The 17,384-nt window shown below is 43.0% G+C and overlaps 1 protein-coding gene across 3 annotated transcripts in view; it reads right to left on the bottom strand.

The window, feature by feature from the left end:
• The window catches only part of RFX2 (regulatory factor X2), a 45,303-nt gene that overhangs the window by 20,252 nt on the left and 7,667 nt on the right, over positions 1 to 17,384 (bottom strand). For 2 of the 3 annotated variants that reach the window (XM_056570709.1, XM_056570716.1), the window contains exons 2-4: positions 5,754 to 5,862; positions 1,151 to 1,227; positions 655 to 913 (exon numbers count right to left, since the gene is read on the bottom strand). In XM_056570709.1, coding sequence (XP_056426684.1) covers positions 655 to 913; positions 1,151 to 1,227; positions 5,754 to 5,858 — 441 coding nt within the window. In that variant the 5' untranslated portion in view covers positions 5,859 to 5,862. Of the gene's footprint in view, positions 1 to 654; positions 914 to 1,150; positions 1,228 to 4,636; positions 4,727 to 5,753; positions 5,863 to 17,384 lie in introns of all 3 variants that reach the window. The other variant, XM_056570726.1, reaches the window with a different exon arrangement.

Raw genomic sequence — 17,384 nt, 5'->3', positions numbered from 1 at the left:
TGTGGTCAGACAGAAAATACATTCAAAAAGAAAAGATCTTCCTCTGTATTATACAGCAGCTGATAAGTACTGGAAGGATTAAGATTTTTAAATAGAAGTAATTTACAAATCTGTTTAACTTTCTGGCCCCAGTTGATGGAAAAAAAAAAAAAAAAAGTTTTCCACTGGAGATTTATTAAGGTGTTTCTGTGTGCAGCCATTTCACAGCCTTTTTTGCTGTGTTTTTGGCTTACGTGCATTAAATTTCTCAAAATGGCTGCACACAGACTTTGATCAATTTTGCACAAATGAAAAATCACCTCAGAACTTGCTGTAGGATGTTACTTTTCTAAGAGGAGGTACAATTTTGCGTTTTAATTTTGCACATTTGCGCAGTTAATACATCTCATCCAATACATAGTCAAGAATGAAGCACTGCATTTCAGTCACTTATCCATTTTGAAATTGCGCAAATTACAGCCATAAAAAATAAATGTCACAAAGGCAATGATATAAACCTCCCCCTAAATACACATCCCAAACATGATGTGAACATAGCCATAAGTTTGACAATTAACCTTAGTGACTTTCCATGATTCTTTTCTTTATAGAGTACATGCTATAGTAAACAAGCAACACCTAAAACCAGAAGACTACTGAATATTAAATACGCACCGTTGCAGGTGAGGAACGTGAAGTGTGAGATAAACTATGACGGGAACTGTCCAGACCACCATGGATCAGGTATGCTCCAGAACTGGAGATGATTTGGCTGCCATCCATGGTGATGCCCACCATACTGTGGGAAGGTATTGAAGTGGGAGAAGAGACCACAGTGGTCACTTGGGCACCTCCTCCCTGAGAGTCGAAATAAGATGCACCACTACTTGGAGCATATATCTGAGCTTCAGCATTGTATGAGTAGGCTGTTCGGCTGTTAAATGAAAAGCAAAAGATGTAAATTCAACAAGGAAAAAAAAAAAAACAGACAGCGCAAAAAAAATAACTACCGTACTTAAAAATATGTAAAAAAATAAAACACACATTTCCGACTAAAGTAAAATGTGAAGCCCTACTTCCCTTCTGATATTTTCTATTTACAGACAAATGTGGAAGCCAGTGTTCTTGCCTTTGTGACAGCTTTAGTATATATTAGAATGATAATACTTACATGGCTCCATTGGTGTACACAGTATCTCCTTCCACATACTGCACTTGTGCAGGGTAAACATGTTGCACAGTTTGTACCTGCAATTACAAATCAGCCGTTTACCATCTCTGATACATACAACGCATATGCAGAGTAAGAGTAAATCCATCATATAGATACATCAATTTTAGGACCATTAACATAAGGACCTGCATATGCCTCTCAAACAAAAGTGGATTAAAAAGGTCATAGTAGTTACGGAATATTGGGCAAGAGAAAAAAAAAAAGGAAGAGAGGGTTATCCAGCAGTAGCAAAACAGAGCTAATTTTTTTCCTGTCCGCAGGTGGGTGGCATAACTGTGCTCCATTCACTTCAGTGTAGCTTTAAAACCAGACCAAACCTGCAGGCAATTGTGGTACAGTTTTTGAAGAAATCAGCTCTGTTTTTCTAATGCTGGAAAACCTTTAAATTGGCACAACCTATAAAGTTGTTTTCATTGGATGGAACCAAGTCTTTTCATAACATAAACCTATTTATAAATTGTTAAGTTATGTTATGACTCTGTTATGAAGTTAGAGCATCTGTTGTCAGTCCAAAAAATGTATAGCCCCGGTTCCCAAGATAGTCAGCAAATGTGCAAAATCAATCTATCTATACAAGTCAGATGTGTAGAAATTATATTGCAAAACTCACCCTCAGTGGGAGTGTTCTACAAGGTGTGAATTAGAGATTAGTGACGTTTCAGTGATTTAATTCATCACAAACTTATCGGCTCGGCGGTTGCTGACTTTATCCAGCATAAATGAGTTCAGCTTTCAGGTGCTCCGGTGGGCTGGAGACTCTCTTAGGACTGTATCCACCTTTTCCAGCCCACCGGAGCACCTGAAAGCTGAACTAATTTATGCAGGATAAAGTCAGCAACTGCCGAGCCAAGAAGTTCGTGACGAATCGAACGTCACTCATCTCTAGTGTGAATCATGTAGGGGGGTGACTATGAAGCTGCTTATCACATTTTCTTGGCCTATTATTTATGCCTTTTTGCAATGAAGTCCCCACCCAACTGACAATTCTGTAACAAGGACATATAGTCAACCAAATAATGAAATCCCTAAATCATGTGTACCAAGGGGGGGGGGGGGCTGTTGGGCATTGCAAGACAGTAACACTGTTGGAATCTGGGCACCCAAGGCAAAAAAAAAAACTCTGGTTTATTTCTCGTCCACAGGTCCTGTTTAAATGCACGCTAGGTAGAATTGAAGAGGATTACAGTACTAGCGGAGTAGATGTGACTTTTTTATATATCACACCTACACGCTGCGCAGATTGTTTGCACAGAAATTAACATGTGGAATCTCTCTCTTTATCTGCAGCACATCAGGAAATGTTGGGGATGGTTCGGGGATAAAATACTCAAGACAATCCACAAAACAACCTTTTTGCTTTGGATTTGGCTGCAGATTGGCCGCAGATCCACAGCAAAACGTACAACTACAGATTTCAAAATGATTATTTTCTCCTTCCACTTTAGATTTTTGCACCATATCTGCCTAGTGTGCATTTACCCCAATTATACACATTTATTGTGGAAACATACAAAAGTCATGCAGATGCAAAATAGCTGTCATATTAGCATGTCACTGCCATTTGCACACCAGACCAGAGAAGTGTAGGACAGTATGTTAGTGGGCAGCACCCTTTATATGCTTTGCTTTTTATTGATACCATGCACATTCCTCCTAGATTCATCCTGTTCACAACACAGAACACTATAGGAAACATCTGTGCAAAACAAATGTGAGTAACAGCAAAGTGAGAAGGACACCGTGCAAGGATGTACCCAACGGGATGAATGTTACCCTTTTACTCTTCATTCATGCAGCACTCGGATTCACCATGTTTGAGGAAAACTGGATGAGCACATACATTCCTATGTACTAACCACTTCACCACTAGACTGGCAGAAACAAACTTAGTCAGACTTCTACAGTACAAGACCATGACCGATTATACTGCTCTCACTATTGTGCACAAGTGGCACTCAGCTGGAACGGTTTATAAGGGGCACTTTTCTAGCACTTCGCTCCAATACATGAAAATCAATCTTCTGCAATACTTCACAATAAAATATCTTTACACCTTGAATGTATTGTGGCTTCAAGCTATGAATACAAAGGATATTTGGACTAGAGACGAGCGAACTTACAGTAAATTCGATTCGTCACAAACTTCTCGGCTCGGCAGTTGATGACTTTTCCTGCATAAATTAGTAGTTCAGCTTTCCGGTGCTCCCGTGGGCTGGAAAAGGTGGATACATTCCTAGGAGACTCTTTCCTAGGACTGCATCCACCTTTTCCAGCCCACCGGAGCACCGGAAAGCTGAACTAATTTATGCAGGAAAAGTCAGCAACCGCCGAGCTGAGAAGTCCGTGACGAATTGAATTTACTGTAAGTTCGCTCATCTCTAATTTGGACCTACAATAAAAGGTTGTTGAAAAAAAACGTTTCTTAAAAACATTCCAAATCCAGATTCCTTATTTATGAGCTAATAGGGACGTTACACTAGGTTCACAAGTAGTATTTGGTCCTCAATTTACAGCTCATTTTGATCAGCATTTTAAACAATAACATAAGGGTCCAAAGGAAAAAAGTGCAAATCTTTCCATTACAGTTTTTCCCCGTGTTAGTTACTCTCCTGGTTTTGGCTACATATACTGACCATAAGAAGCTTTACAATGAGCACCAAATAATGATTATGTATGAACTTAGTTTTTTTGTTGTTATTTATTGTTAATGTCCTAACCTCAAGACATTAATACCTGTTTGCCAGAGCCACGTCACATGCATGTACAATGAACAGAGCCAGAAGCACTCAATACATCATGTAATGGCAGTGCCGAGTAGCAGCAACTCCACTCACATTCACTTCAATGGGAGCTGAGATGCAGTAACACAACACAGCCATTACACTACGTACAACGCTCACTATTCTATATAGACTTCACATTTTCCTTTCTCTCTAACCATACAAACACAAATAGGCAACTGCTGAACAGCATGCACACAGAACTGCCACACAAGCAACAATAATTCACACTAAACATTTACTCATATAATACTAAATAATGATAAACATCATCCATCGGGGTCAGATGCACAATATATCAGGCAATCGCAGACAAGCTCCTTCCCTTAAAAGGGTAACTCATCTGGCCAGCGTTGGAAACTAAAAATGTTCTGAACGCTGTTTTCGTGCTGCGTGGATCGGCCACGCCCCCTCCCATAGACTTGCATTTAGTTCCGAACACTGGCCAGTGGAGTACCCCTTTAAGAGCAGAATTTTATTTCCCTCTAATATCTGTAGTGCAGGGAAACAGGCACAATAAAATAAAATCCTGAGTTAGAATTGATGCAAATGTCAGCAATGCTTTAGAACTGCAAGGATAGGTAGGCAGCGTGGAGATTAGTAGCAGCCAAACTTTGAGCTTGGACCTTCTTGGGCCTTTTACCTGCTGCTGTATCTGGTGAGCTCTGGGCACAGAGACACCCTGACCATGTGCTCCTTTGGGAGCAGAGCCAGACGACTGAGACAAACTCCTCTGGAAGGAAAAGGTGATTAACAGATTGAAAGACCCTTTAAGTGAAAATTATTTGGTATTTTTCCCTACAGGTAAATTGCTTTAAAAAAAAAAAAAAAAAATTATTTTACTTGGATTCAGGAGCCTCTTTATGCCAGACAAAGTTACTGACACATAATATAAACTTGCAGAATATCTGGCTCTAGCCAGCACAATAATAGGCTGAACACATCTGTTGCCACTCATCTCCAAATGAAACAATGGATCAGTTTGGTCAAAATTCAGGTCTGTCCTTGGTTTGCCCTAATGGCAGAAGACCTCAGGAGGCAATGCAAGTGCCCCATAAAATGCAACAATTGTCTAGTGTGCATGGCCAGCTTTAAAGGGGTACTGCCGTGCTGACAACTTATCCCTTATCTAAAGGATAGGGGATAAGTTGCCTGATCGAGCAGGGTCTCGCCACTGGGGACCCCCGTGACACAGCACCCCGCTCTCATCAGGCCCGGAAAGAACATCCGCTCTGGGTCTGATTATGGGGCCGCTGATCGTGACATCACAGGTCCGCTCCCGTCTGACGTCAGGCACCGCCCCAGCCATAGACTTACATTGAGGAGTGGAGCGTGATGTCACATGGGGGCAGAGCGTGACGTCACAATGGGGCGGAGCCTTGACGTCACGATACTCCGGCCCCGTGATCGTCAGTCATCAGATCCGGGGCGATGTTCGCTCTGGGGCCTGATGAGAGCAGGGTGCTGCGTGCGAGATCGCGGGGGTCCCCAGTGGCGTGACCCCGCGCGATAAGGCAACTTATCCCCTATCCTTTAGGATAGGGGATAAGTTGTCAGCACGGTAGTACCCCTTTAATATTAAACAATTGTCTGCAAGGATATTTATTATAAAACATGTCAGGTTAGAGTAACACTTTCTATTTTATTACAATTGTGTTAATATTGCACTTTTTCAAACAAATATTGGCAAGATGTAGAAGTGCATCTGCTAACTAAGACAGTAAGGTTCAATGTTCATCTTGAGATGATCGGGATATTACCTGTTGAGAAGCTGGAACTGGTTGAACAACTGGTGCTTGAGCAGATGCCGAGGTCCGTAAGGCAACAGAGGTTGCAGAATCTGAGCCACTGTCTGAACTTTGCATGGTGCTAGTTAGACAATGAAGAGAAGATGGTGATGTTAGGTGGGTGCTAGGTGATCACAAGTCATCATGCAGGTACAAATCCCACTTTTTTTTCCCTCCCAAAAAGGATATTAAGAGTTTATCATTTTGAATATTGTATGTAGATAACTGAACACTAATCCCCTTTAACAGTGCACATAAAAGTCTAATTTATTAACACAAAAATTCAATAAAGCAATGTTACAGTAAAACAAAGGGATTATCCAGCCTCAAAACTTCTGACATGTTCTTAGGATAAGTCATAACGTTCGACTTTAGGAAAACTTTTTTATTGCCAACAGCAACCAAGCAGAGCTCAGCTTTCATTTTAAAAGAGCAATTCAAGAAATAAAGCAGAATTCCGATTGGTGGCCATTTCTCCTTTATTGCTGCGGATATGAAAATACCTCACCGATATTTTGCAACATGTTAAAAAGGAAAACCCATTCAATACACTGGGTTATAGTGCGGGTGAACAGGAAACAGATGCGGGGGTCTGACTAATATTCGTACCTGCAGTCCGGCGCCCGCTCCCTCTGACGAACGGCTTCTTCTGTGCATTGTGCACTGAAGGTGGGCCTATTGGCTGGATTTCAATATTCATGGTTACTAGTCATGCGAGCGCTCGGGCCGTCTCCAGCGCGCAATTCACAGAAGAAGCCGTTCGTCAGAGGGAGCGGGCACCGGACTGCAGGTACGTATACGAGTCACAGACCCCGCAGCGGTCTACTGTTCACCTGCACTATAACCCGCTGTATTGGCTATAGTCTGGGTGGACGAGTGACCCTTTTCCTTTAAGGCAGACTCTAATGGCACCCGTTGCTACTGAAGAGAATCTGTCAGCTCTTTCTGCTTGTAAGAGCTGCAGATGCATTTAAATAGCTATTGGGATATAAAAGCAAAACTACCTTTCCTGAGGCAGAATGAAGCTGCTAAACTTCTAAAATTGCCTTTTTTTACTTCTCAGCAAGGGTCACAGAGGCAGAGCTGGGCTCCTCAAGTGTCACAGTCTGGTATGCCTCCTTGCTTGCCATCCCCTCCCAGCCCCCGCTTGATTAATGTAACGGGCTCTAAACGCAGGGATGTATCGGCTCCAGGAAAAGGTGCACATTGCTTCTATACCCCCAATATCTACCAAAGACGTATACAGATTTTAGCAGACAATAGAACTGACAGATCCCCTTTAAATTGGATACTTTGAGTTTAAACAGATTTTCCTGTTATCAGAACCCCCATTAGCAGGGTATGGTAGGTACGGTATCTGGATCGCCAGTACAATGATTGTTTTTTAGGTTTTGGCTCACTGTATTTTTCAGAGCTCCCCATGCGTGAATGTTTTTGACAACAATACTACTGTTAGACAACCAAAGAATCAATAATAACAGTATAAAAATGATCCTGTGTAGTATCTTACTATAATCTACATATGCCATCACTGTAATATGAAAGTCAAGCCACACATCAGTGGACTGTTTAAGGGTTAACTGCTTTTCACCAAAGAGATAGGACAATGGTATGAAAAGTTGCTATATTCAGATGAAAATATGAGAATGTTCGCTCTTTTATGCCTCAAAAGCCATATATATCCAACCATGAAAGGTGATCATCAATCAATACACAGAATATATAATAAAAGAATAATAAATGGCAGACTGAGACATACTATGAGCAATGCAGAGCTTCTTACAGGAGAGCGGAGGTCAGACGACGTTCAGATCAGCAGAAAATAGATGCAGATGTTCCATGTGTAAAGCATAGACTGCCATGCTTGGCTCTGTTTGCTTTCCTGCAGATTGTTACTCTGCAAACAACGGTTGCTAGGAGCAACTGCAGTCCACTCCCGTCTCCATGATCTGGTTGCTGGGCAACTCACAGATTACATCCCAAACTAAACAATACGCCACTCCACCCCCCCTTCCGTATGCTGCTCTGCTTTCTACCATTAACTAGGCAATGTGTCATCTATTATACCAGACTGGAAATGCGGAGGGAGGGGGGAGGGGGGGAGCGAAGAGATACTGTTTATTCCAGCTGACTGCTAGGACAATCCACTACTGAGCATTTCTCATTTCTTAATTAAACAACATTAATGGCTTTCTGCAACATATTAGCAGATGTACAGCCGCTGATTGGGGCAGGGAGGATTATTAGCCTATTTTATACTACTAAAAAATATCTTAGTTATTAGGAATGGACGGAAGGGAGAAGAAAGATTATACAATGCCGGGGATTGGCAGTCTATAATAACTATTAACGTCAGATTTATCCCTTATGCTAATATGGAGCTACAACCAACACTAGAGATGAGCGAACTTACAGTAAATTCGATACGTCACGAACTTCTCGGCTCGGCAGTTGATGACTTATCCTGCGTAAATTAGTTCAGCTTTCCGGTGCTCCCGTGGGCCGGTAAAGGTGGATACAGTCTAGGAGACTCTTTCCTAGGACTGTACCCACCTTTTCCAGTCCACCGGAGCACCTGAAAGCTGAACTAATTTATGCAGGATAAGTCATCAACTGCCGAGCCGAGAAGTTTGTGATGAATCGAATTTACTGCAAGTTCGCTCATCTCTAACCAACACCTTCCCTTTTTTGCATAATATGCACGAAGGTAGCTGAAAAATTAACCTCTAGACCATTGTTTTCCAACCAGCGTGCCTCCAGCTGTTGCAAAACTACAACCCCCAGCATACCAAAACAGCTAGAGGCACACTGGTTGGGAAACACTGGTCTAGACATACAGATCTAACTCCGTACTCTATGGTAGCTTCACAGTAGTCGCCTGACGTCATCCCATTCATAGATTTTATGTGGGAAATATGTCAATGTTTGCTTGCATTCAAAAAGGTACCCAAACATTACATATGCCATCTTGTGAGAATTTTTATTTTATTATATATATATATATATACACACACACACACACACACACATATACACACATACACACAGTGGTCCCTCAACATACCATGGTAATCCGTTCCAAATGGACCATCGTTTGTTGAAACCATCGCATGTTGAGGGATCCGTGCAGTGTAAAGTATAGTACAGTGGTCTACAACCTGAGGACCTCCAGATGTTGCAAAACTACAACACCCAGCATGCCCGGACAGCCGTTGGCTGTCCAGGCATGTTGGGTGTTGTAGTTTTGCAACATCTGGAGGTCCGCAGGTTGAAGACCACTGTTAGAGGAAGTGGTACTCATCTGTCCCCGCCGCTCCGGACCGTCACTGCTCGTCACCGCTGCCTGGGATGTCGCCGTCCATCGCTGTCGCCACGTCCCTGGTAAGGCCTCTGCTTCCCTGTCATCCGCGCTCTCTGTCGCTACGCACACCGCTCCTATTGGATGACGGGACAGCGTGCGCAGCGACGTGATGATGTTGATGGAGAGCGCCGACGATGCAGAGGATCCCGAAGAGGACGCGCCGGAGCCCCGAGGACAGGTAAGTGACCATCACCGGAGCTCAAGGGCACCGTAAACGGCTATCCGGCGGCAGCTGAAGCAGTCACCGCTGCCGGATAGCAGTTTATGCAATGGCCCTGACATAAAAAAGCATTGTATGTTGATGCTGCCTTCAACATGCGATGGTATCTAAAAGGCCATCGCATGTGGAAATTATCGTATGTCTGGGCCATCATAGGTCGAGGGGGTCACTGTGTATATATATATATATATATATATGTTATATTGTAATGCAAATCTGATGTCCTCACCCCGGGTTGTCTTTGGGCCCAATAAGCAGGTCCTCTGTAGCAATGAGGAATTTCAAGAATGTGTTCTCACAGAGGTGAAGAAAGGAAAATGAAGGAGAAAAAAAATCCCTCCCCAAGAATGGCAAGCTGAAACTTGTTGGCGTAAGATGAGGATTAAACCATAAATGCAGATCAGTAGATATAGAAGCAAGAAGTTACAGCAGATTTCTTCTTGCAGTTTGTTTGGCAGTAGAATTACCGTAGTGATTTCAGTGGCAACTAAAGAATAAGGAGAAATGTACCTGGATAGAAAGGAAAGATTTCAATTAAAGGGGCCTTTCATAATGATAATACAGTCCATAATCTGTAGGCATCAGGTTATAAAGCAGGAGGAGCTGAGAAGATGGATATATAAGGGGGAGGTTTATCAAAACCTTTCCCGAGGAAAAGTTGCTCATAGCAACCAATCAGATCGCTTCTTTTATTTTTTAGAGTCCTTTTCAAAAGCGAAAGAAGCGATCTGATTGGTTGCTATGGGCAACTCAGCAACTTTTCCTCAGGACAGGTTTTGATAAATCTCCCCCATAGTTTTGTGGAAAAAGTTCCAGGACAACCTGTCATTTATTTAACCAAATCGCTACTCATTCTGAGCTAAGGAGTCATGTGGGCGGTCCTGCTTATATTTATCTGTGTACAACTATAAAGCACTGATAAGGACTGCCTACTTGACTACTTAGCTAAGAATGAACTAAGATTCACATGAATAAATGTCATGGAACGTTTCCCACAAAGCTATATATATTAACCTGCTCAGCTTCGCCTTCTCTATAAACATAATGCCTGAAGAACATAAACTATAGTTTAAATGGGACAGGTTCCTTTTAAGGATCTCCACTAAGGTTAAAGGGGGTACTCCGATGGAAAACTTTATTTTTTTAATGAACTGGTGCCAGAAAGTTAAAACAGATTTGTAAATTACTTCTATTAAAAAAATCTTAATCCTTCCAGTACTTTTTCCTCTGTAGCATACAGCTGCTACACAGTACCAAAAGGATTAAGATTATTTTTTTAATAGAAGTAATTTACAAATCTGTTTAACTTTCTGGCACCAGTTCATAAAAAAAAAAAAAAAAAAAAAAAAAGTTTTCCACCAGAGTACCCCTTTAATAACTATATAGTGTGTAATATAATCGTCCAAATTATTGCACAGATCTTCTAGACATCAATGTGCTGGCCATATAAAGCACAAACATGCCCGGTCCTCCAGAATGAGAGAGACCTTATAACCCCTCTGAATTAGGACAGGGCTATGCAATGTAAAGATAGCAGTGTCACACTTAGACATTGCAACTAATAAAGATCAATTTGGTTGCATTGTGACAAAGGCCCCCAAAATGCCAAATCTGATGGTTTGTTGGTGCAAATCGCAAATGACTGCATTGGGCTATGTTCACACATTGTCGGTCATATAACGGCCCTTAGGAATTACTATACAGTGTCTGCACCGACAGACACTTTTTCAGAGACTTTCAAACAACACGGTAAATTCAGAAAAATATATCTGTCATTTTAACTCAATTTTACGGCCTGTAAACAACATGGCTCGTCTTACACATTGTTGAACGTGTTGAACAGTGTGCCTCTTGTTTGCGACATATTATATATATATATATATATATATATATATATATATATATATATATATATATATATTGTGCGACAGCAACTGCACAAATATTTTGGTGGTGCAACTTTGATGATTTGCCGTCACACGACAAAGTTTACTAGAATTTTACCAAATGTCAATCGCTGACCATCTACAAGTTACCCCCCTACTCTCAAGAACTTTTCTCTCTTCATTTAATTCATCAAATGTTCCAAGTTTATTCTAGCAAGCACAAAAGAAACCTGCAGGTGGTGCTTTCTATAGGAGGGATTTTGGGTAATATTCCATTCATGAAACAAAGATGTTTCAAATAATATGAGCAAAGCAACCCAATATAGCTGGTTGTAAATAATGCACAGTAAAAGGCTTATGTTGCAATGAATATTTGATGTATAGATGGAGGTCATGATGCTTCTAGCCTGGGGGAATAGCAGGTAGTCAAGTCCCTTTAAAATATCCTTCTAAAGAAAGGAATTACTGAAGTCCCAAGCCTTCATCACTGCAGAGCATATGTACTGTGCATAGAGCAGAACAGGCGTCATAGCTAGTGTGGTGCAGAGCATATGTACTGTGCATAGAGCAGAACCGGCGTCATAGCTAGTGTGGTGCAGAGCATATGTACTGTGCATAGAGCAGAACCGGCGTCATAGCTAGTGTGGTGCAGAGCATATGTACTGTGCATAGAGCAGAACCGGCGTCATAGCTAGTGTGGTACAGAGCATATGTACTGTGCATAGAGCAGAACCGGCGTCATAGCTAGTGTGGTGCAGAGCATATGTACTGTGCATAGAGCAGAACCGGCGTCATAGCTAGTGTGGTGCAGAGCATATGTACTGTGCATAGAGCAGAACAGGCGTCATAGCTAGTGTGGTGCAGAGCATATGTACTGTGCATAGAGCAGAACAGGCGTCATAGCTAGTGTGGTGCAGAGCATATGTACTGTGCATAGAGCAGAACCGGCGTCATAGCTAGTGTGGTGCAGAGCATATGTACTGTGCATAGAGCAGAACCGGCGTCATAGCTAGTGTGGTGCAGAGCATATGTACTGTGCATAGAGCAGAACCGGCGTCATAGCTAGTGTGGTGCAGAGCATATGTACTGTGCATAGAGCAGAACAGGCGTCATAGCTAGTGTGGTGCAGAGCATATGTACTGTGCATAGAGCAGAACCGGCATCATAGCTAGTGTGGTGCAGAGCATATGTACTGTGCATAGAGCAGAACCGGCATCATAGCTAGTGTGGTGCAGAGCATATGTACTGTGCATAGAGCAGAACCGGCGTCATAGCTAGTGTGGTACAGAGCATATGTACTGTGCATAGAGCAGAACCGGCGTCATAGCTAGTGTGGTGCAGAGCATATGTACTGTGCATAGAGCAGAACAGGCGTCATAGCTAGTGTGGTACAGAGCATATGTTCTGTGCATAGAGCAGAACCGGCATCATAGCTAGTGTGGTATAGAGCATATGTACTGTGCATAGAGCAGAACCGGCATCATATCTAGTGTGGTGCAGAGCATATGTACTGTGCATAGAGCAGAACCGGCATCATAGCTAGTGTGGTGCAGAGCATATGTACTGTGCATAGAGCAGAACAGGCGTCATAGCTAGTGTGGTACAGAGCATATGTACTGTGCATAGAGCAGAACAGGCGTCATAGCTAGTGTGGTACAGAGCATATGTACTGTGCATAGAGCAGAACCGGCATCATAGCTAGTGTGGTGCAGATCATATGTACTGTGCATAGAGCAGAACAGGCGTCATAGCTAGTGTGGTGCAGAGCATATGTACTGTGCATAGAGCAGAACAGGCGTCATAGCTAGTGTGGTGCAGAGCATATGTACTGTGCATAGAGCAGAACCGGCATCATAGCTAGTGTGGTGCAGAGCATATGTACTGTGCATAGAGCAGAACCGGCATCATAGCTAGTGTGGTGCAGAGCATATGTACTGTGCATAGAGCAGAACCGGCGTCATAGCTAGTGTGGTACAGAGCATATGTACTGTGCATAGAGCAGAACCGGCGTCATAGCTAGTGTGGTGCAGAGCATATGTACTGTGCATAGAGCAGAACAGGCGTCATAGCTAGTGTGGTACAGAGCATATGTTCTGTGCATAGAGCAGAACCGGCATCATAGCTAGTGTGGTATAGAGCATATGTACTGTGCATAGAGCAGAACCGGCATCATATCTAGTGTGGTGCAGAGCATATGTACTGTGCATAGAGCAGAACCGGCATCATAGCTAGTGTGGTGCAGATCATATGTACTGTGCATAGAGCAGAACAGGCGTCATAGCTAGTGTGGTGCAGAGCATATGTACTGTGCATAGAGCAGAACAGGCGTCATAGCTAGTGTGGTGCATAGCATATGTACTGTGCATAGAGCAGAACAGGCGTCATAGCTAGTGTGGTATAGAGCAGAACAGGCGTCATAGCTAGTGTGATGCAGAGCATATGTACTGTGCATAGAGCAGAACCGGCGTCATAGCTAGTGTGGTGCAGAGCATATGTACTGTGCATAGAGCAGAACCGGCGTCATAGCTAGTGTGGTGCAGAGCATATGTACTGTGCATAGAGCAGAACCGGCGTCATAGCTAGTGTGGTGCAGAGCATATGTACTGTGCATAGAGCAGAACCGGCGTCATAGCTAGTGTGGTGCAGAGCATATGTACTGTGCATAGAGCAGAACAGGCGTCATAGCTAGTGTGGTGCAGAGCATATGTACTGTGCATAGAGCAGAACCGGCATCATAGCTAGTGTGGTGCAGAGCATATGTACTGTGCATAGAGCAGAACCGGCATCATAGCTAGTGTGGTGCAGAGCATATGTACTGTGCATAGAGCAGAACCGGCGTCCTAGCTAGTGTGGTACAGAGCATATGTACTGTGCATAGAGCAGAACCGGCGTCATAGCTAGTGTGGTACAGAGCATATGTACTGTGCATAGAGCAGAACAGGCGTCATAGCTAGTGTGGTGCAGAGCATATGTACTGTGCATAGAGCAGAACCGGCATCATAGCTAGTGTGGTGCAGATCATATGTACTGTGCATAGAGCAGAACAGGCGTCATAGCTAGTGTGGTGCAGAGCATATGTACTGTGCATAGAGCAGAACAGGCGTCATAGCTAGTGTGGTGCATAGCATATGTACTGTGCATAGAGCAGAACAGGCGTCATAGCTAGTGTGGTATAGAGCATATGTACTGTGCATAGAGCAGAACAGGCGTCATAGCTAGTGTGATGCAGAGCATATGTACTGTGCATAGAGCAGAACAGGCGTCATAGCTAGTGTGGTATAGAGCATATGTACTGTGCATAGAGCAGAACAGGCGTCATAGCTAGTGTGATGCAGAGCATATGTACTGTGCATAGAGCAGAACAGGCGTCATAGCTAGTGTGGTACAGAGCATATGTACTGTGCGTAGAGCAGAACCGGCATCGTAGCTAGTGTGGTGCAGAGCATATGTTCTGTGCATAGAGCAGAACCAGAGTCATAGCTAGTGTGGGAGAGTGGACTAGAATGTATTCCTGTTTAGGGCTGATTAGGTGGTTGGTGGGGTCTGCAGTTTACCGTCAGCATTTCTATAAAACATCTTACTACTACAACAGTAGTGGTTATCGGAAGAATTACGGCCTATGTACATTAAACTTTCAGAAGGAATTCTGAGCGGAATTCGCTTGCATCTAATTTCAATTAAATCTCAATAGAATTCTGCTAGAATCCCAATTCCACCAAGAGAATTTGGCGTTCCATCTGAAAAGCATATTAGTCAATGGCACTTTTAGTAACAATGGTAATAAGCACCGATTCCGAGAAGCGCAGATCCGGTAAAGAAATTCCACACTGAATTTATTTAGCGTGCACGGGCCCTTGGGGTATGTTCCAGCAAAATTTCCCTAATGAATTTCCTCAGTACATACGTGCAGCTTCGGCTGCTTTAATACCATTATTAATTTCTCAGTTTTAAAGACCCGTTATAATGTTCCGTTAAGGAAACCCTTAAAACTGGCTGTTAAATGGCCGTTAAAACATCCCATACGACCGTTACAAAATCCCAGTCAAGTCTATGGGGTTGTGATTAGCCGTTATTACCCGTTAATGCCAGTTATGAATAACAGACATATTTTGACGGGAGAAAATTGGTGCAAGTAGCGTTTTTTTTTTTCTCCTGTCACAAAATAACGTGCGTTCTTCATAACGGCATTAACGGGTCATAACGGCTAATCACAAAATCCCATAGAATTAACTGGGATTTTGTAATGACCGTATGGGATTTTGTGACGGACGGTTTTAAGGGTTTCTTTAACGGAACAATCTAACGAGTCTTTAAAACAGAGAAATTAGCAGCCTTAAAACGGTCTGAAATCTGAGCTTATGTTTCCAGCAATCTGCTCCGGACATAAGTGCATTCCTATTGACAAACACTGCTCCTCCAGAAGATTCGACCAGAATCCAATTCCTAGTTGGAAATTCTGCTACGGAACTTCGACGTGTGATAGATCAGAACTCCCACTGACAACAAGCGCAAATTCTGCACAGAATCTCCGCAGTGTGAACTTGGCCTAAGCCAGGGTTCACAACTGTGTAGGACATCACGCTATATATTTTTATTCAAAAACGGACCACACTGGCCAGAACTAAAACTAAAATGCATAACAAGTCATCCGATCTTTTCACAATATTTGTAGTAAAAAGCTCAAAGCCAGATAGGAGAATGGGTACAGGATTTTTTTTTTCTGATCCAACATTACTACTAAAGCACCGATGCCAAGAACAACCCAATTAACAGCAATGGGATGGGTTCCGGCATGATGTCCCTCCTTTCTACACACAAGTTATTTGTAGTGGTTTTACTTCATGTAACATTGAAATGGGCATGTTAATAGTGTCAGCTTCCGTAATGAGAATAAACCATGACAGCAGCTGGAACCCATACCTTTATCATTCAAGGGCAATACCATCATGAATTTAGAAGTCTCATTTCTATTTGTGAATCTGCTTATGCTGTACAGTTTCTTAGGGGTTTTTTCGTCACATAAACTGAAGTTTTCTTTTAATAAGGAACAGGCCTGTGACTCAGCTCCAAGAACTAAACCTATTGTTCAGAGCACGGAGGGGTCACAGGGAAGCCACAGAGAACCACCCCGCTCATTATTAACATCTTGTCCAAAAAACACACACCAGCTCATATTAGGCTGAGTTCACATTTGTGGTAGTGCTCCGTCCAGAGAATCCGTTAAATTAGGGAAACCTGCTGCAATCAGTAAATTATTTAATCCGGTCAGATGCTGCTAAATTAAGACAGACGCACCCTATTAAAGGGGTATTCCGGTCCTAAAGACATCTTATCCCCTATACAAAAGGAAAGGAGATAAGATGTCTGATCGCGGGGGTCCCGCTGCTGGGGACCCCCCGCAATCTTGCATGCAGCACCCACCTGTGCATGAAGCGCTGCAGCCTCAGAGTCTGCTGCCACACGCCCCCTCCCATAGACTTGCATTGCGACGTGATGTCACGCGGGGCGGAGTCGTGACATCACGATACTCCGGTCCCGTAGTTGTGACCCAGCAGACTGAGGCTGCAGCGATGTGTGCATCTCCCACAGGCGGGTGCTGCATGTGAAATTGCGACGGGACCCCCGTGATCTTATGCCCTATCCTTTGGATAGGGGATAAGATGTCTTAGGGCCGGAGTACCCCTTTAAAGTCAATGGTATCCATCAGGATACATTGTGCGTCCTGCCTTACATTTTGTGGAATTCAATCGTTGTTGTCTTTGGAAAGTGAGTTTTGAAGTTTAAGCCTATGTGAGACATTCACAATTTATACATTTGTGACCACTGCAAAGTGAAAAATGAAATTTTCTTACATAAGGCTCTCTGCTGAGACCTCTGTCCATATCAGGAACTGTCCAGAGCAGGAGCAAATCTCCATAGCTCTGGACAGTTCCTGACATGGACAGAGGTGTCAACAGAGAGCACTGTAGTATACAGCAGCTGATAAGTACTGGAAGGATTAAGATTTTTTAATAGAAGTACCGTATTTATCGGGGTATACCACGCACCGGCCTATAACACGCACCCCCATTTTACCAAGGATATTTGGGTAAAAAAAGTTTTTTACCCAAATATCCATGGTAAAATGAGGGTGCGTG

Source organism: Hyla sarda, chromosome 1 (assembly GCF_029499605.1).
Source record: "Hyla sarda isolate aHylSar1 chromosome 1, aHylSar1.hap1, whole genome shotgun sequence".
Classification (NCBI taxonomy): domain Eukaryota; kingdom Metazoa; phylum Chordata; class Amphibia; order Anura; family Hylidae; genus Hyla; species Hyla sarda.
Note: the sequence above shows the minus strand (reverse complement) of the source record. Positions and strands in the feature narration are given on the sequence as shown.